The following is a 22,284-nucleotide window of genomic DNA, read 5'->3' as shown; positions in this document are numbered from 1 at the left end:
CAGAACTTGTATTTTTGGTATTCCATGATTAAACCAATCACTCCACCCATTTTCGAATTACCTTGTTTCAGATATGCTCCCCAAATAGTATTCCTAACATGGGTCTTTCCATGGCCATCTGTGCTTTAGCCTGTTGTTCTTCTTCATTTCCACAGAAATCTATATCTCCCTTGCATATAAGAATGCAGGTAGAACAGTGCTCTTGAAGAGATTGTCATGCAGAGTCTTAACCAGCTGTGCTTTGAACACATCTTTAATCAAAGCAAACACCCTCCACTCAGCTCTTACTCTGCATGAGATTTCAACATTTCTGTCTCAACATATATTTACTCTCTGACCTAACAAGATGTACTCCTTTACTGCCCCGATTTCATCATTTTCCCACCACAGGAGACACGATCTATAGCTTTTACTCTTTATAAATTATTTATAATATCAGGGATGATCTTACAATATTTTTTAAAATTTTGACTTGACACTGGAGCTTCTACCTTGTCCAACCAGCTAGAAATAGCAGCCAAATATCCTTTATATGACATCATAACATTACTATTATAAAAAATTATAGAGCATACCAGATAACAAAGCCCTATATATCTAGTGTGATTAAAAAACAGAAAAAGAAAAAGAAGACATGATGGTCATAGCTGGAACATGAGTCTACCCAATCAGAGCTTACCCTGATTACAACAACAATATTTGAAAACACAGGAACCAAATTCTGCAATATACTGTGCTTGAGAAGACCCGTTGAGTCAAGTGAAATTGTTGTCGTGGCTGATGCCAGTACTTCCTGACTGGCCTCTGTGCCAGTGGCACTTAAATGGCCCCATTTGAGCATGATCAATATTAGTGCTGCCGGACTGGCTCCTGTGCCGGTGGCATGTAAAAAGCACCCACTACACTCTTAGAGTGGTTGGCATTAGGAAGGGCATCCAGCAGTAGAAACCTTGCCTGATCAGATTGGAGCCTGGTACAGCGTCCTGGCTTGCCAGTCCTCAGTCAAACTGTCCAGCCCATGCCAGCATGGAAAGCAGATGTTAAATGATGATGATGATTATATATATATATATATATATATATATATATATATATATATATATATATAAAACTTACTTGGAAAAGGATGCGTGGCGTTTGATCATATAATAATATAAATAATGTATAAATATATGCATATATTTATACATTATATTATTATATATATATATATACTTGTGGGAATACGTCAGAGAGCTCCTACCTCTGCTGGCAACAGAGGGCCTCTCTCTCAGAGTGAAAAGCAGTTTGTATGATGCCTGTGTGTGAACAGCTATGATACGTAGCAGTGAAACATGGGCTGTGACAGCCAATGACATGCATAGGCTTGAAAGAAATAGAGCCAGTATGCTTCACTGGATGTGAAATGTCTGTGTGCATGTTTGACAGAGTGTAAGCATCTTGAGAGAAAAGTTAGGCATAAGAGGAATCAGATGTGGTGTGCAAGAGAGACGACTGCATGGGTATGGTCATGTGATGCATATGGACAAGGACAGCCATATAAAGAAGTGCTGATCTCTAACTGTGGAGGGAACCTGTGGTAGAGGTAGACCCAGGAAGACATGGGAAGAGGTGGTGAAGCATGATCTTCGAAATTTGAGCCTCACAGAGGCAATGAGTAGTGACCGAGATCTTTAGCAATATGCTGTGCTTCAGAAGACCTGTCAAGCCAAGTGAAATTATAGTCATGGCCACTGCTGGTGCCACCTAACTGGTACCTGTGCCAGTGACACGTAAAGAGCACCTTTTGAGCTTTGGGCCTCATGGAGGCAAGGTGGCTGAGTTCCTTTCAAGTGTTAGGACTCAAGGAGGCAGTGACCAAGACCTTTGGTATTATGTTTTACTTGAGAAGAAGACCTATCAAGCCAAGCAAAATCACAGTTGTGGCAGATACTGGTGTCACGCAAATGGCACCCATGCTGGTGGCATGTAAAAGCAACCATTACAATGGTTGGTGTTAGGAAGGGCATCCAGCTGTAGAAAACTGTGCCAAATCAGTCTGGAGACTGGTGCAGCCTTTCAGCTTACCAGCCCCAGTCAAACCATCTAACCCATGCCAGTACGGATGATGGACATTAAATGATGATGATGATGATGATGATATATATATAATTTGGGTCATTTCATCATGTTAAACCATTATTCCCTACACATGTTTTTCTCTCTCCATTTTCTTATTCTCTTTCCATTTTTTTAACTCTCAACCCTTTCTGTTGAAGAGCATATGCTCGAAATATCAAAGACATTTCCATTCTTCCCATGCATCAAACTAATACACCTGCTTGTTGTTCACTCACCTGTCTTTGTCTTGTTTTCTGTAAATCTGAACTATATATATATATATATATATATATATGTATATATATATATATATAGTGTATGTATATATATGAATCTATGTGTGCCACATAAGATACTGATTGTTAGAGAACTGTTGTTAACCTCAAGCCAACTTTAACCTAACAGACCTTTGATCAAAGAAACTCCAGCTGTTACCAAACTATCATTTTAGGGTACCAAGGACCATTCTTTAATGTGTCATTTTTTAAAAATAGGTGTGGTTTGAGGGGGTTTTGACTACTTTTTCTAGATCTTCTTGAGAATTACTGTTACTGTTTAGTACCAGGTCAGCCTTCATCAAACAAATCTATGATCAAAAGCATTCCAACTGTGACTATCTCATCTTTTTCTAATGAACAAGGCCATATTATAATCCTGAGGTGCTTTACTTAGGATGGTAGGATATAATTCAAGGGAGATGTAGCTACTGTTTCTAGCAAGTTGTGCAACATCATAAGCTCTTTTATTAGCTCCATCTTAGAGAGAATTACAGAGATACACTTTTCAACAATCTGGTAGAACACAAGCTTAATTCTCAGTTATTGTTGTTATTCTATTAATTCTTCATTCAGATGTCTCCCTCTGACTGCAGTACACAACCTGGACAATGTTGGGCCCTCCCAGGTTGATCTGGCAGGTTCCATTATTAACTACATTTAATACAAAAGCTTTTAGTGGCTATCCAATAACCTATTAATAGTTATTGACCATTTTTATAAAGGTTGCTGCTAAATAATACCTTATATGTCTACCATATCCATTTCTGGTTGTTGTGTTACTGCTTGTAGAAGTACAAAACTAGATTCTATGTGCTGCAGTGTCACAGCTTGCTTATATACCATTATATTTGATTGCTGTAGTGTGCATTTTACATATAGTATCGATAAAACTATCAGTTTATTGTCAAGGTATGGTGTGTATTGAGTGTAAAATCTGGCTACTGCACCCAATGACATCTCCTTTCCCATTAATCATTGGCTGAGATAAAGCAATATCTTGCCATAAATATCAACAAGAGAAAACACGTGGTGGTCTTAAATACCATATTCAGAAATTTAAACATTTGAGAATATGTTTAAGAAAATCTTTGTGGTGGTGGTGGTGATGCTGATGTTAGAAATCATTGTCATCATCATCATTTCATCCCAATTATTTTAATTTCTGTTTTACTATTCTGACAAAAATCAGATGAACTTGCAATTACCCTGGCATCAAATAAACTACCTGCAGTTTTGTTTATTTACAAAAAAAAAAAAAAAAATTAAGGGATATAAATACTATTGACATTGTAGGTATTGGAGAAGAAAGAGCTGTAAAAACAAAACAAAAAATAATGATAATAGAATATTAAAGAAACTGAAAGGAAAGTAGAAGAACAGTTTCTTTTGCTGCAGGGAAAATTGTTCAAATTTTCTTTAATATTAAATAAAAAGGGACAACTAAGATTTTAAGTTTCAAATCCTGCCACTGGCATTATATTTGTATTTCATCCTTGTCAAAAAAAATCTTTCAGCACATTTAAATCTAATGCAGTTTCACAGGGATTAAAAAGAAATACCAGAAAAGTAGTGCCAAATACCATAGATTTGAACTCAGCTACATATAGTGCCAATACACATGATCACACATATTTTAGAATTTGTTAGCAAAAAGTTTCCCTTCACTTAACACCCAACTATTGATTGGTTTCCATTTTGGTTTTCAGAAAAGATTTGAATAATTCATAACAAATTTATAAATACTCAAATTCTCATAACAAGTGGGAGAAACAAGGAGATAAAACTATTTAAAAACTGTATTTTAAAAAAAAGTAACAACACATTGCATGTAACCAGTAGTGTGTTTCATTATACTCAATGTTGTTGAATCTCAAATATGTTTCCAAGCTAAAGATTTTAAAGAATTTATCAGATTTGACTTAATTTTGTGACATCTCTTAGAAATTACAGGCAACGCACTAAAATGCCACAACCTACAGTTTGGTAACATCTGCAGTATAGTGTAATTTGAGGGAGATCTGGGTGTTTATTTCTAGGAGCAATCATATGGACCTTCCCTCACTAGCTCAGTGTGTTGGAGTTTAGAATCTGAAAAGAATTTATGAAAGAAGATTCATTGCTGCTGCATATGGCTAGTGAAACTTGTTACCTTTATGTAGTCAATAAAGAGCACCAGCATCATGATTGGCCTTGTTTTACACTCCATGTTCCATAGCAAGGGTTGAATGCTTTGACAAGATCCTATGAGCCCATGGAGTGCATCATGCTTCACTGTCTACTTGGCATGGTTTCTATAGCTGGATGTCCTTGCAACCACTTTACAGCATGTACTGGGTTTTTTTCATGATACTAGCACTAGTGAGGTTGCCATACAGCTTGAAAGCCCTGAGGGAGAAGCTTTATTCTAGGGGATGAGGGATTAAAGTGTGAGAGAAAGGACCAAAACAGAACAGGCTCTTTGCTGTTGAAGAGTTATATGACTACTCTTATGCATGACTTAAACTTGCATTAGTTGCAGATGGAAATAATTAATACAAATCTATTTGTAACATCATCACAGTTATTAATGTGGCCTGGGAAGGTCTTCATAAAAGCTTATTACAAATTATTTCATTTCTAGTTAGGTCTTGTCAAATGTAAACACATTTAGTAATTTTTTTTCTGGCTTTGCATTGTTAAATGGCATTTATTCAGGACTTCATTTCTGTAAAGAAATGACAAGAAATGAACCACAGAATTTACAATAACAACAATGACAACAACAATGGGTCTGAAAGGATAACTCCAACAACCCAACTAGACACAAATAATATACACAGTAATGATATAGGTGTCGTATAGTGATGTTGTGGCTAACATCAAGTTAATAACCAGAACAAACCGCTCAGTGAGAAACAGTAAAAAAAGTTGTAGTAATAGTATTAGTAGCAACAGTAGTTATAGTAACAACAAAAACTTACTTTGATTCCAGCGAGAACTATGTTTTTAGCTGAAAAACAAAAGAAAAAAATTATAATTACAGGAACAATAAAGAAGCAGATTTGTGACAGGGATATACCATGAGACATCGTATACCATATATGTTGTATGATATACCATGTGATATGATTTACCATAATTTGATATTCAATGTACGATATACAGTATGATATACCATATGAAATAATATGCAATATGATATACCACATATAATGTGATATGCCTTATAATATAATATGCAATATATGATCTACCACAGGATATGGTATGTCATATATATATGATATGATATCACAACAACTTACGTATTGTCTGTTTCACTGGTACTTAATTTACTGACCCTGAAAGGATGAAAGGCAAAGTCAACCTCGGCAGAATTTAAACCCTGAACATAGTGACGGGCTAAATACTACTAAGCATTTCATTCAGCGTGCCAATGATTCTGCCAGCTTGTCACATTAATAATAATAATTTCTACAATAGGCACAAGGTCTGAAATTTGTGGGGAAAGGGACTAGCTGATTATGTCAACCCCACTGTTCAAGTAATACTCATTTTATCAACTTCGAAATGATGAAAGGCAAACTTTACCTCAGTGGGATTTGAACTCAGAACAAAGAGAGCTGCAAGAAATACCACTAAACATTTTATTTGATGTAATATCTGCCAGTACACTATAATAATAATAATGGTTTCTTATTTAGGCAAAAGGCCAGGAATTTTGAGAGGAGGGTTTTAATCAATACCATCAACCCTAGTACTTGACTAGTACTTTATTTTATCGACCCTGAAAAGATGAAAGACAAAGTTGATCTCAGCAGGATATGAACTCAGAATGTAAAGAGCCAAAATAAGCATTTTTCCAACACTTACAAGTTGGTATCAAAAGGTTCCCGGACTAGTTATGCTTAATAAAAAATAACTTATTTACCTAAGTTTTAACATCATCTTCTTTGAAATAGTCACCTTGTGCAGCAATACACCAGTCCCAGAGTTTCTGCCACATTTGGAATCTAGCTCAGAAGTCATTTTTTTGTATGCAAGTTGAGGACCTTCTGTGATTTGTTCTGGATCTCAAAAACGGTATTAAAATGAGCAGCATTTTCATCTTGGAGAAGAGATGGAAGTTTGCAGGTGCTAAATCTGGCAAATAGGATGGGTGCAGAAGTGATACCATGTTGTTTTTGGCGATAAAATCACGAATGAGGAGAGCTCAGTGAAGAATCCAACTCTTCGCACTCCACATTCACTTTTGCCGAATGTCCTTCCTCAAATGCTTCAAAACATTACAGTAGAATTATCAATTGATAGTCTGGTCCTAAGGGATGAATTCTCAATGCACAATACCACATTTTCAAGGTGACACTCATGGCAGATCCTCTAGATAGCTCATCATCTTCCAGGGACATTCTTCTGCTTTTGAAGCACCCATGCCACTTGTAACATTGTGCATGACTTGTTGCCTCATTACTGTAAGCTTGTTGAAGCATGCTCAATGTCTTTGTAGCAGACTTCCCAAGTTTAATGCAAAATCTTACATTGGCTCTTTATTCCTGTCCATGACAAAATCGCAGACTACAGTGGACATATGATCACAAAAACACAAATTTCACAACTTGCTCAGTAAATACAGTGATGTCACTCAACACACTGCCTCATGAAGGTCACTGCTAGCTCTCACTGTATGTGCAACTGTATGTTGCCATCTGTTGGCATGCAGGGAACTTTTTGATTCCATCTCATATGGTTCTACCACATTATCATCATTGTCAGTAACACTGTTATCACCAATATATCCCTTTTTTTTTTTTGCAAGCATACTATTATGCACCACAATACTGAATCATCTTATCTGCATGTCTACTTCCTGAAAATTCTTCTAACTCCACTTTTTTAAAATTCTCTCAAGCCTACACTTAATTCATTTAGCATTTTGTCTTCTCACCAGTCTCTCACAATATATTTATACCAATGCAAACTCATATATACTCCTACCAAGTCATTGTCCTCATTAGACATTGCAGGGTGTAAAAATACATTTGGTTGACAAACAACTGACTTTCAGTTTAAACCAATGTAAATCAAAAGAAAAAAGTCATATTTAGTTTCTGTTTAACATGAAAGAAAAAGAAAATGATGCTTTAGTAAAAAGCGTAAATACAAAATGAATAAGAACTTTCAGGCAAGCCAGGAGCTCTATTTCAAGTGATTGAGATTGTAACGATAATCTAAGCAGGAAGTAGGCCATACTAAGTGACTAACTTGAGATTAGGAAGAGCAGCAACAACTATCATTAGTGATTAATATAAGGTATAAAATAAACATGTTTGTGTATAAGAAGAAAGAGAATACTTTAACAAGAGACAGCTGACATATAACAGTAGCTTGTAGTAGTTAGAACTAACAAGGCTACAACCCAACACTGCTGCCACTTACATGCAGTAAATATGCATAACTGAGATAGCTGAAATATTTTGCAATTTCTACTTCACCATGGTAATGGCAAACCAGACAAGGTTCTTCTGTATTGCATGCAATGGAATCTGAAAATTTTTCAATGATTGAGAAATGTGGGACTGGCAAGTTGTTGAGAAATTACAAATGCTAGTGAAATGTACATACTGCCATTGTTATAATCATCACCATCATCATCACTACCACACTACCATTCAAAACACCAATATCAATATATCATCATCATAGTTCCATACTCCATCATGAATGAATGTCATTGTTATCATCATCCTACTCCTCCTCTGCTAATGTCCATCTTCTATGCTGGCATGGGTTGACAGGATCTGATGCAGTTCCTCAACCTGTCAACTCCTGTCAAACTGTCCAATCCATGTCAGTAAAAAGACAGATTATGATGATATTTGCTTATCCATTCATACTGGCACAGTAAATATTGTAAACTAAAATGAGAAACTTCTGATAGAATCACTATGCTACCCTGGTTTCATTGATTCCTAGTTGTACTTATTTCACTTACTTCCCACTAATAATCTTTAGGAAATAGAATGAACACTACAACTACTACTGCCAACCACACTGAACTTGATGGGATTGGCCAATTGTTGATGGCTATATCAGATCACCAAAGGCTGAGCTCGTCATCGTACTAATTACTGTATTGTATTCAAGACTATTTACTGTAAACAAGAGAAATAACAAAAGCAAACATTCAAATAAAGAAAAATTCTGTAAAAGTGGGGAGACATCTAAGAGCTATTTGTGAAAACTGCACAAAAAACATGGTTAGATTGACCACTAAGACTTAACCTTCTCCAATCACAGGCTCATGCTCAGAGCAGGCCTGTTTACTTGGACTATGTTAACCACTCTTGTCCACTTTTCAACAATCTTATTTCTCTTTTCAAGAAGAAATTTGTGAAGTCGATGAGAGAATGGCCAAAGGGGAACATGAGTTTGTCTTTATCACATTTAATCTTGTCCACCACACAATCTCTTTCATCAAGACCACCAGACAGATAAAGCTGCCTGCCCTTTCTGGCCAATGGAATGAATAGGGATATTTACAATGGATTTAGCTGAGAGCTGGATAATATTAATAATAATGATATCAGAATCAGAGTCTGCCACAAGAAATTACTAAACAAACATTCTTAAAATTGATGCTGATCTTTCGTGTTGCTCTTATGGTACATCCAGAGAAAAAATGATCAACTCATTTCTGGATGCTCTATGTTAACCTCAAATGAATATATTAATTGCTATGATAAACTTGGTCAGTATTTGCACTGGTTCATATGCTCTCAGTTTCGATTCGTATGTGAGAACTGACAGGAACATAGGACTATCAAAGTAGTAGAAAATAAAGGTACCACCTTTGCTTGGGACTTTAATATTCAAACTGATTAAGCAATAAATACATGGACTGTCTCTTTAATGCAATATGGCACAGGTGTTGTTAAATAGACAAAGAATAAGCTTGAAAAAATGGATAGACAGACCAGGAAAGTGATGACGATGAACATGGAACTGCACTTTAAAAGTGACGTAGATTGTATATGTCTAGAAACAAGGAATGAAGAGGGCTTATAGAATACAAGAGCTGTGTTGTCAATGAGGAAAACAGTTTGGCATGGTACATCAAATAGTAGATTAAACCTTTGGTTGTTGCTGTTAGACATTGCAACACGATACCTAGTGAAAATGTGACACACCCAAAAGAATCTAACAAGATGAAGAGCAAAGATTGATCAACTGGAAAGTGATGCATGGGCAATACTTCAAAGATATGGAAGGGAAGGCAATGCCAACATCTGGAGGTGGCTAAGGGATAGTGATCTGAAAGGATGCACTGATGCACTGATATGCAGTGTTCAGGAACAAGTTTTGAGAACAAATTACAATAAGTTACAAATAGATAAGAGTATTGAATCACCCCTTTATAGGATGTGTAGTGTCAAAAATGAAACAGTCTCACATATTGTGGGAGAGAGTGTAGTAAACTGGCTCAAAAGGAAGTATGATAATGTAGCTATGCATGCTCATAGGAGATTGTGTGAGAAGTACATTTTGAAAGGACATTGAAATGACACAAGTATAAACCAGAAGGTGTCACTGAGAACGATGAGAATACGGTCTTGTGAGATTTTACAACCCATTGCGTTTAGGTGATTGCTGCTCATGGACCAGACATTGTTGTATTTGATAAAATGATGAAGTAAATCAAGATCATGGATACTGTCATACCTGAGAATGTATGAGTGAATGATAAAGAACTGGAAAAAATTGAGAAGTAAAAGCCCCCATGAATGTAGACAATGAAGAAACTTTTGTCCCAGTAATTATAGGAGCATAAGAAGTATTTAACAACTAGGTTTGAGAAATTTGTTAGAGAAATCGGGATTGACATGAAGGTAGAACATGCTCAGAAAACTGCTTTATTGAGGACTGAGGATTTTGAGATTTGTATTTGGATGTTAAGTATCGTGGAAGAAGACCCTGTAAGATCCTTGATAACAGGTTGTTGTCCACTGTTACAAAATTAGCTGAAGCAAGTGAAACCAAGACCTCTGAGAAGTGAAATGAACAACAACAATAATAATAATAATAATCTAATTTCTTTATTATTTCCACAAGAGTAGACATAATAGGGACATGGTCCCAAAATCAAAAAAAGAAACAAGGAAGAAAAATATAAAGGAGAGAATAATGTGAGACTCCTTACCAATTTCAATTCCCAGACCTCCAACACCATACAGCAATACAGATGCTTGTGCCATCCTTTTCATGGCTGTGTCACCCAAAACATATCTCTGTCGACTGAAAAGAATAAAAGATGATAATTTTAGATAAATGTTAAATTACAAAAGACATACAAAAATTTTTTTTTATATAACTCCATAGTAGAAGAGTTTAACATAGTAAATAGCGGGTGATATAACTCCAAGTTATTACTAATCAGACAGACATATGATAAAAAAACAGTACAACCGTCTCATTTATTCTTACATACATAATGTCTCTAAGACTATGTTAAACAGAACATGGATACAGGCATGGGTGAATAGTTAAGATTACTTTCCAGGCATGAGGCCTCAGGTTCAGCCCCACTATGCAATACCTTAGTCAAGTACCTCATACTTTAGCCCTGAGTTGACCAAAGCTTAACTTTGTTAGATGGAAACTGAAAGAAGTCCAACATGTGCGAATGCATGTGTGTGTGTGAGTGAGAGAGACAGAGAGAGATAGTATACTCTTGTCCAGGCATCACATGATGGTTGTAAATGAGCATCATCATCATTGTCATCATCATGATACAGGTAAGATTCTTCATTTTCAGCCTTCTGTGAAAAGCATGTTTCACCATGCTTGGAAACAGGTGTGGGTTGTTGACAGGAAGAGCATTCAGCCATAGCAAACCTGCCTCAACAAATTCTATCATCTGGCTGATGCAAATATGAAAAAATTAGATGTTAAAATAATGATCATGATGAAAATATAAATATAATGATAAAAGATAAAGTTTAAGCTTTAAAAACATCTAAAAGTACTGAAATGATTTAACTGTTTTATATTAAAGGGCCTTGATGACGTAACACTACATCAACATGATTTGATGTCCGTCTTCCATGCTGGAATGGTTGGATAGTTTGATATGATCCAGTGAGTCAGAGGACCGCATCATGCTCCGTCTGTCTTGACATAGTTTCTACAGCTTGATGCCCCTCCTAATGCCAAACACTTTATAGAGTGTACTGGGTGTTTTTTTTCTTTCATGTTATCAGTATTGATGAGTTTATTACATAACTTTATGCAACTGAATAGCTCACAAGACTTAAAAGTCCCCTTTACTTGAGTAGGAGTATAGTTGAGAGGGAGGTGGCTTCATGCTGGGTGTTGAGAGGTTAAAGTATGATAGAAGGACAGGAAGCAGTTTGTTGTTGTAGAGGGGAAACATGGCTACCTTGCATTATATAAGGGTGGATGGGAGAAATCAGGGTGGAAATACTCGATAGATTACATTAGTTTATATTTTGAGATAATACATCATCATTATTATTGGTTTCTAACATCATTATTACTGATTTTTTTTCACAAAGCCTAAAATTTTGGTTGGATGAATAGATGCAGTCAATTAGATCAGTTCCAGTACTTAACTGGTCAACTAAGTTATTTTATTGATTCTGGATGGATGGATGAAAGACAATTTTGACCTCAGTAAGATTTGAACTCAGAACTCAGAATGTCAGGGTGTGCAGCTAAATATTTCAAGGTATTTTGTCAACCCCTCTACTGATTTTGCCATATACTTGTTATCTAATCTCTCCTGCTCTTACTTTCTTTCCCTTGTCTTTTATGTACGCCCTGCCACACACACACCAAATGTAAACTTTTCTTGTAACATTCCCCTCATCTGGTGCCCCAGTGACAAATAAAAGAAACCATTATTGCTGTTGTTATTATTTTTATTATCATTATTATTATTAAGGTGATGAGCTGACAGAGTCGCTAGCACTTGGGTGAAATGCTTAGCAGTATTTTGTCCATCTTCACATTCTCAGTTCAAATGCTGCTGAGGTTGACTTTGTCTTTCATCTTTTCAGGGTCAATAAATTAAGTACCGGTGAAACATTAGGGTCGATCTAATCAACTAGTCCCCACTCCCAAAATTTCAAGCTTTGAGCCTTCAGTTGAAACAACAACAACCACTGCAACATTAGTGTCTTTTCCTATGTCAATAAAAGATTATTCTATGAGCAGTGTAACATCTCTCTATGTGTCTAAATCCTGAACCATCTTGCCTATGAAGGGGTTGATCTAACTACATCAACCCTTACCAAGTCAATCTATACTGAACTATCTCGTATCTTAAACCCCCACCCTCCCAATTTCATCCAACATACATCAAACCGGTGGAGTTCTGATGTAAGCATGTACTAAAACCTTTTCATTTTTACAAATTTTCACAAAATTTTTTCAATTGGAATTAAAGCGATTATGCAATAAAAAAATTTTTTAATCCCCACCCCACCTAATTCCAAAACTTTCCACTGTTTTTTTTTCTTTTTTTTTTAAATTTTTGGTTTTAAAATATGGACAGTCCAATTCTGCCATTCATTTCTCTTTATGATTTCCAAATAATTTTTTTAAGTACTTTGAAATCAAAATTGAAAAAGTTTTAAACAATCATGCATGGCGGCCAGCTCATATCTCCACCAGAACCACATGTTTGTGCAAGAAAAAATCATTTGACCAGCACATATCTCAACTAGAACCACAAATGTTTGTGTAAAAGAAAATCATTTAACCACATGTCTCCACTAGAACCACATGTTTGTGTAAAAGAAAATCATTTGGCCAGCACATATCTCTACTAGAACCACAAATGTTTGTGTAAAAGAAAATCATTTAACCACATATCTCCACTAGAACCACATGTTTGTGTAAAAGAAAATCATTTGACCAGCACATATCTCTACTAGAACCAAATGTGTTATGTGTAAGAGAAAATTATTTTTTATTGCATAATCGTATTAATTCCATTATGCAGAAGACAGAATCAAAAAAAAAAATTTGTAGGAATAAAAAAGTTATGAGGGGTATGTGCTTACATCAGAACTTGATCATCAAATCTATGCCAACTCAGTAATCTCTCTGCCATACACCAGCCAACAACTCTGATGGCTGGTTATGTTTCTTTTAATTGCATTCAATCCATGTCATAAATTAACATGACTTATTCAATGGACCAAGCTCAACCCAATCCTCTCCATTCATGGCAGACTCTATGTATATACATTTAAATGCATTCATTCATTTCAATTATTGAAACAAACAGGAGGCAGGTAAACTTTCGTTGATATTTAGAGAGAAGAAAATGTTATTTGCTAAGAGTGAGTTATGGCTACATGAAACAGATGTCAACCAGACGGACACTTGCAGCTGTTGTTACCTGAATGGGAAAAATATGCAGATAATTGCAAATATGCAAGTAAGAAGTATTGAGCGGTGAAGACATCAAATTTGACCGGGGAGGTACAATTTGTAGAATTTCTGCTTTTATAGTTGTATGGTTAAGAAGTTTGCTTTGCAACCCTGTGGTTTTAGGCTTAGATCTACTGTTGGCACCTTGGACAAATGTCTTCCACAATAGACTTGGGTCAACTAATGGTTTGTAAGTGAGATATGATAGACAGAAACTATGTGGAAACTTGTATAATGTGTGTATGTGTGTGTGTGTGCTTGTTCCATAACTCAACAGTTAAATAAATGGAAATGAACACAAAAGTACTAGGCATCAAAATAAAAAAAAAATGGCATCAGCTAAACTCTTAAAGGCAGTGCCCCAGCATGGCCTCAGCGCAATGTCTGAAAACCAGTGAATATATATACATATATATAGGAAAATAAATAATAATAATAATAATAATAAGGCAGAATGCTAAACTGAAAGCATATTTTAATATAGATGTATATAAGGAGGATTAAAAAGGATTTCTAACTGGCTTTCATTGCATGGCAAATTTTCAAGAAGAGTGAAAATGAAAATAATGTTTTTTACAAAAAAAAAAAAAATATAGAAAAATAAATATACCAATACATTATATTGTATTTGAGCTTTTAAAGTTCAATGGTAATCCATGTAGATAATTGTTAGAAAGATTAGGATGCATGTAATTAAGATGTGTGTTGTGTTTAAGAAAAGGCTGAAAGTTTATGTTAAACAGGAAGTGTGATGTCAAAACAGGAAGTAGGTGTAAGGGAAGACAATTCTGTGGGTTTTATACTCTTTAGTTGGAGTTCTGGACTCTTTGTCAACAGGAAGTTTATGTCTGTTCTTAGAGAAACAAGAAGTAAATTTATATGTATTTCATTGGGTAGGTGAGAGAAGGGAATATGGTCACTGAGAAGTTTGTATGTTAAGAAGCGTTTGGAATTTCTCTATAAAAAGATTCTCCTTGTTGATTCTTTCTTGTGTAGAGATTTTGCCTTTACATTGATAGAAAGGGAATATAAGGAATTTAAATTACATGCATCCTAATCTTTTTAACAATTATCTACATAGATTACCATTGAACTTTAAACACTCAAAGACAGTATAATGTATTGGTATATTTATTTTTCTATATTTTTTATTTTTTTGTAAAAAACATTATTTTCATTTTCTCTCTTCTTGAAAATTTGCCATGCAATGAAAGCCGGTTAGAAATCCTTTTTAATCCTCCTTATACACATCTATATTAAAATATGCTTTCAGTTTAGCATTCTGCCTTAAGCTCTTACCGCCTGCAGTCAGGCGGGCAATGCGATCGGTAGTAGCTCCACTCTAGCGTTCTATAGAGGGTTAGTGGAGGAAAAGTGCGATGATGTTCTCGGGGAAACTGGGCGTCGAAGATAATCAGTTAAACAGTCTGTTCAGAAGAACTTTCGGGCCGGGGCCCATGGATAACTTCTAAAGGTCCCTCACCTGGCAGTGCTACCGAGGGGTGCTGCCTATTTGAAATGAACTCTACTGGCACGGAAGTGCCGTCAGCCAGTCCTGCCCAAGGTGCACTCAGGATGACAAAACCGTTCTGCATGCACTCATCCAGTGCCCGAGTATTGCTGACCTATGGATTTATGTCGAACAGCTACTGTCATGTGTAGGACAGATCCGGCTATCAGCTGAATCCATCGTGAAGACTGACCCGCCGACCTCCTTTAACCGGGAGGGCAAGGCAATTTTCCTATGTCTAGTGGCTGTAGCGAAAATGGTGGTATGGTGGACCCGTTTGAAAGGGCTAAAGTCAGACAATTTCCTCTTTGGCCAAGGCTTCATCAACTTTTTCAAGTTCCACTTGAAAAGGAAGATGAGAGTAGAGAGGGAAGGGGTGTCTCATAGCAAATTTGTTGAAAGATGGGTGACTGTTGGAAGAATGGCCAGTATGAACAGACCAATTCTGAGGATACACCTGTAGAAAAAGGTAATATAAAAGGAGAAGGGGCTCTATACCCCTTTTTTATTTCCTGACCAGGCTCGTGTGGCTTTTATGGGTTTTTCCACATGTAACCTTTCGAAGCCCCCCCCCCCCCCTATTGGGAGTTTTATTTGTTATATCTTTCTCTGTTTTTCCACTGTTTACATGAACGTTTTCTTCTTTTCGGACAAAACCCTTTGTAACCTTCGTCCTTACATGTTTTTAATTTATATTAGCCCTTGTGGCCAATAAAACCAGAATCAATTATTATTATTATTTTTTAGTTTCCTATTATTTCTCCACATGCGGTTAACACAACTCCACCATTTACTGACATATATATATATATAAAGGATATAAATTAAATTCAGAATTTAAACTGTGAATTCATAAGTCTAAAGACATTTTGTAAGCATAATAAATAAATATATAAATGAATAAATGAAAATACAAATTCTTTATAAAAATGAAAATTCTTAGAATTGTCAGGGATGATTTAATATCTAGAAGATGAAAGATTTACAGACAAGCTGAACATTCATAAGATAATCATAGGATGAAGCATTAGTTCTTCGAATGGACCAAAGACTATATTTTCGTAGTTCTGTCTTGATATCAGTTTTATAGCTACAAGATAAGGAGAAACAACGACATTTCAAATTTTTGTCCAACACCAGGAAATTTTAGGAAGAGGAAGGGAGTACTTAGCTAGTACATTATCTTATCAACCCTGAAAGAATCAAAAGCAAAGTCAACTTGGTGAAACTTGATCTTAGAATATAAGTCAAAAGTAATGCCACTAAGCATTTTGTCCAACATGCTCACCAATCTGTCAACTCATCATCTTATGCACAAAGCCTGAAATTTTGTGGCAAGGAGCCAATCGATTACATTGTTCACAGTGCTCAATTGGTACTTATTTTATTCACCTTGAAAATATGAAAGACAAAGACGACTGAACTCAGAACATAAAGCTGAAACAAATGCCATGAAGCATTTTGTTTGGCATGCTAACAATTCTGCCATCTTGCCACCTTGATAATAATAGATTTGGTAGTGAATTGGCAGACTTGTAAGTGTACTGAATAGAATGATTCAGAGTTTCTACTTTAACTTTCCGCTCTCTGGGTTCAAATCCACCTGAGGTCAACTTTGCCTTTTCTCCTTTTGGGGCTCAATTAATAAAAAAAAAAGTATCAATTGTGAACAGTGGATTGGTAGAACTGCTAGAGAATGAAGCAAGATGTGGTGTCTGTTCTGCTTCTTTGTGTTCTGACAACACTTGTGCCAAGCTATACTGGTCTAAGTCAGTGGCTTTTCTTTTTGATAAACATCAGTGGCACAGAGCTAGGCTAAACCTACATGCATGGGTATCTTCTAGTCTTCGTTTAAAAAAAATCTTGCTCAGACCTGTGCATATATGCACAGATGCATGGTGAATAGCTCCCACTCTCCCCATTGCAAGGTAGAGAGGAAATGCTAACAGTCTATTCAGGTTTTTTAAGGCCAGCAAAGTCAGTACTGTTGATTTAACTCAAATTTCTCTAGATTCATATGTAGAATGAAACTGTAAGTAAGATTCAGAAATTTGCATTTCAGGTTAGAAAGGAAGGGTTAGCAAAAAGTATGATGTTTTGAGAGAGAGAGAGTGAGAGAGAAGATAGGAGAGAGAGAGAGTGAGAGAGAAGAAGATAGGAGAGAGAGAGAGAGAGAGAGATGGAAAGAGGGGAGGAAAGGGAAGGGGAGAGAGAGACAAGGAGAGAAGGGATGATGGATAGAGGGAGACATGGAGAAAAGGGGAGAAAGAGAGGGAGTGAGGGGCAAGAAGAGAGAGGAGAAAGAAGAAAAAGGAAGAGAGAAAGAAAGAAAGAAAGAGAGTGGGGAGAAAGGAGAGAAGGGAAGAGAGAGAATATCTAAGTGTATCAAGGGAGCTATTGTCAATGTGGAACCCATCTCAGGGTAGTAAGAACCATTGTTGAGCAGGAGAAAATGGTGTCAGATCATGGGGAGGGGTACAGATGGCTAATGATTGTAGCATTTTGATGAATGAAGAATTACTAATTAATAATCAGGTAGCCTTCTCTAAAAGTGTGGGTGGATGCAAACTGTTTATATTATATACATAGCAGCTTTCCCATGTTTCAGATCTATAAATAGAACACTAATCTGTGTCACACTTTGCTGTATGGAAGGTCAGCTGCTGTTCAGCATTGAAACATTTTCTGGTTCTAAAAGTAGAAGCTGAAACTTTGAAGTGCAGGTTTCAATGTACCCTGCACTCCTTCCTATCATCTACATTTCTGAATGAGTCCTTCCTTTTATTTAAAAATTGATTTTACAAAGGTTTGACTACTATAACAAGCAAGTCAAGCAAGATACATTCCATGTGGTTACTGCTATTTGTTTTGATTATATTGTTATTACACTGTTGCAGTGTATTTGTTTATCTATAATGAGATAACATCTAGCGACGAGGATTGCTTAAAACTCACATAGGTTATTTGACAATTTCTGCATCATGGAAAACCAACTAGCTGCAATAGTACAGCTTCAAGAGAAGCAACAGGAACACCTACAGAAGTTGCAAAAACAAATACTGCAACAACAACAATTAACTGAGTTACAGTCGGTGAAGTTCAAAAATCCAGTAAGCTCATTTATATCAGATGGCATGGCTAACACAATTTCTGAATTTATGTACAATCCAGAGGGGAATATTACGTTTCCTGCGTAAGATACGAGGAAATTTTTAACAACAACTACAAGTCAAGGTCAGAAGAGCAGAAAGTAAGGTTTTTACTATGCAAGGTAGCTCCTGCCGAACATGAGCATTACTGTAACTTTATTCTTCCCAAAAAGTCGAGTGAGAGTGGTTTCCAAGAAATTGTCGAACTGCTTTCAAAAAGTTTTTGTGACAGAAGTTCATTATTCAACACCAGAATGGAATGTTGGAACTTAACAAAAAATGAGGAGGATGATTTTATCACCTACGATGGAGTAGTCAACCATATGTGCAAAAATTTCAAACTCTAGGATCTCACTCAGGATATGTACAAATCATTTATCTTCATGCAAGGACTTATAGCACCTGAAGCTAGAGAAATTCGGGCAAGGATTCTCTTGAAAATGGAGCAAGTGAACCTGGATTTATCTCTACAGACCATAGTAGAAGGATGTCACACTATGGTAAATCTTAAACACGATGTGAAAACAATACAGGATAAAGACTCTGCAAAAACTCTAATGTGTTGTCCCATGAAGCACAATCAAAAAAAGTGTCAGGCCCCAATCCATGTTATGGTTGTGGAAGCCTACACTACAAAAAGGATTGTCTGTTTAAAAACAAAAAGTGCTATAGTTGTCAGAAGCTGGGACACAGAAGTTCTCATTGTAGAACAAGACTACGAGACTCAAACGCAAAAAGTTCTAAGGTGTTTTCACTTGGAAAAAATTGGTAAACCAAGTTCATGTAAAACAGCAAAAATAGTGTGTGGTGTAACAGGCGGTAAATTACATTTCATGGGCAAAACATTTCGGGGAGAGACGTGCAAAGCAAAATATTTGTTGTGGATAATACATTCAATCTGTTTGGCACAGATTGGTTTGAACTATTCGATTTATGGCACTTCCCCATAAATCTTTACTGCAATAACATAAATGGTAGTCCCACAATAAACAAGTCTTCAGAGGAACTGAAGAGAAAATTGAAAAAAATATTCTCACAAGTGTTATCAGAGGATTTAGGTCTATGTAGAATGATGGAAGCCTATTTCCAAGTAAGTGAAAACGCTGTACCTGTATTTAAAGCAAGCAGAAAAGTACCATTCACGGCAATTGAAACTGTAGATGAAGAGTTGGACAGACTCAAAAAGAGTGAAGTCATCAAAAAGGTGGATTACTCAAAGTGGGTGGCACCTATAGTATGTATTAAAAAAAAAAAGATTAGGTTGTGTGCCAATTTCACTACAGGATTGAACAACTGCTTAAAAACATACCACCATCCACTTCTGACTGCAGAGGATGTTTTTACAAAGTTAAATGGTGGGAAAAGTTTTTCCAAATTAGATCTGTCTGAAGCCTATTTACAGATAAAAGTAAATGAAAAATGCTCAAAGTATTTGACAATAAGTACACACAGAGGATTGTACAGGTACACATGATTACCTTCTGGTTTTAAAGTGGCACCAGCAATATTCCAGCAAACCATGGATACTGTGTTATCTAATTGTGAATTTGCAATCCTGTACTTGGACGATATTTTAATCAAGAGTAATTCTCATGAACAGCATTTGGAACACCTAAAAGCTGTGTTTAGGAAAATTAATGTTTTGGGGTTCACTTCGAGTGAAGAAAAATGCAAAATCTTTCTACCCCTAATTAATAAGTGATAAAAGTGGTAGACATCCTGACCTGTAAAGGGCAAATGCAATAAGAAATATGCTTGCACCAACAAATATTCCAACTTTACAAGCATTTTTTGTGTTGGCAAACTATTATCAAAACTACATTCCTAATATGCACAAGTTAAGAGCTCCATTGAACAACTTATTAAAAAAAGGAATAAAGTGGAAGAAATAAAAAAAATTCTCATCTCAGACTTGTTGTTAGCACATTACAATCCTGAAATGGACATCATTGTAGCATCTGATGCTTCCGAGCATGGATTAGGTGCAGTTCTACTTCATAAATATGAAGATGGACGTACAAAACCAGTGGTTCATGTTTCACATTCGCTAATAGTGGTAGAGTAGAGATATAGTCAAATTGAAAAGGAGAACCCTAGCAATTATTTTTGCAGTTAAAAAATTTCACAAGTTCCTGCATGGCATAAGATTTTATAACAAACAAACCATAGACCTTTGCCATCAATTTATGGGTCTAAAAAAGGGTTACCAACTCATACTGCGAACCACCATCAACATTGGAGTGTAATATTACTAACTTATAATTTCAAAATGCAATACATTCCATTGAAAAAAAATTGGCCAAGTGGACTGCCTTTTGAGATTAATTCCAAAAAATATGGAACCACCTAGAAGAGACTGTAATAGCTGCACTGCAGGCAGAAAGTGAAATTAAAAGTATTATGATGAACGTTATCGAAGAACTACTAATGATAGCATAGGATATAAGAATGAAAGCTGTAGGTGATGAGTATATTATGAAAATAAAAGAAGCTTTAAAAAATAAACAGAATAAAAATTCAGATGCCAGTAGTTTTTCAATTTGCAACACTATTCTAATGTATGCCCAACGACAGTTCATAAAGGTGTATTGCAACAATTTCACAGTGGACATCCAGGAAGGATGTCTATTGGCTGTCTATGGGTCAAGATATGAAAAACTTGGCGAGAACGTGCCAAGGTTGCGTGCTCGCAGTCAAAGCCCTGCCAGTAAAATATTAATTGTGACTAGCAGTGGAGAACCCATGGTCTACATTGCACATTGACTATGCCAGACCTGTGAACAGCGCTTACTACCTAATCGTAGTGGATGGCTATACTAAGTGGCCACAGGTTTGCCAGTGCTATAGACCAACCTTTAAGACAATTATAAAGTTCTTATATGAATTGTTTGCACGATATGGTGTTCCTGACACACTGGTTTCAGACAACGGAACACAGTTCTCTGGGTATGAATTCAAAAACTTCTGTAAAAGGTATGCAATAAAGCATATTCTCACTCCACCCTACCGCCTAAAGTCAAATGGACAGGTAGAAAGATTTGTGGAACCTTTAAGAGAGTGATAAGAAAAGTGAGGAATGAATTTAAGTAACGACGAAGCACTGACAAATTTCTTAAGAATATATGGAGTGATCCCCAATCCAAGTACAAATTCAGGTAAGTCTCCTGCAGAATTGATGTTCGCAAGAAGAATAAAATCCATTTTCGATCAACACGCACACTATATATATTTATAATGGTTGTTTGGAACACCTATTACAAGGCTCCAAGCAACCATAATGGTGAAACACACATAAGAACTTTAATATAAACTTGTGTTTATCCTTATTTCTCCTACATTTGCTTTGTAGTTCATAAGTAGCAATACCATCCAGTATAGAAGTTACTTAACTAAGAGGAAGAAGAGTGAATTATAATAATCTATGAGGAACTCTAAGCATAACAATAGCAGTCATACATCTATTTGTGCACACACACACAAACACACACACACACACAAACACACACACATATATATATATATAAAATTGTGACTGTGTGGTTGAGAAGCTTGCTTTCTAAGTGGTCTCACGTTCCATCCCATCATGCAGCACTTTGGCTAAGTGTCTTCTACTACAGCCTTGAGCTGACCAAAGCCTTGATTTAGTAGACGGGAGCTGAAAGAAGCCCATTGTGTGTGTGTGTGTGTGTGTGTGTGAAAGTGTGTGCGTGCATGCATGTGTGTGGGGGTGGGGGTGCCCTTGTATTGACATCATGTGATGGTTGTAAATGGGTGCCACCATCATACAAACAATGTTCCTCTGTAAAAAACA

At 36.1% G+C, this 22,284-nt stretch overlaps 1 protein-coding gene across 5 annotated transcripts in view; it reads right to left on the bottom strand.

Annotated features, from left to right (window-relative positions):
* Nucleotides 1–22,284, bottom strand: part of LOC106882356 (ubiquitin-like modifier-activating enzyme 6) — a 417,419-nt gene that overhangs the window by 228,224 nt on the left and 166,911 nt on the right. For all 5 annotated transcript variants that reach the window (XM_089358757.1, XM_089358755.1, XM_089358756.1 and 2 more), the window contains 2 exons: nt 10,555–10,649; nt 5,339–5,367 (listed from right to left, as the gene is read on the bottom strand). In XM_089358757.1, coding sequence (XP_089214883.1) covers nt 5,339–5,367; nt 10,555–10,649 — 124 coding nt within the window. The remainder of the gene's footprint in view (nt 1–5,338; nt 5,368–10,554; nt 10,650–22,284) is intronic.

This window comes from Octopus bimaculoides, chromosome 10 (assembly GCF_046866305.1).
Source record: "Octopus bimaculoides isolate indiv1 chromosome 10, ASM4686630v1, whole genome shotgun sequence".
Lineage (NCBI taxonomy): Eukaryota > Metazoa > Mollusca > Cephalopoda > Octopoda > Octopodidae > Octopus > Octopus bimaculoides.
This window is presented reverse-complemented; position numbering and strand designations above follow the sequence as displayed.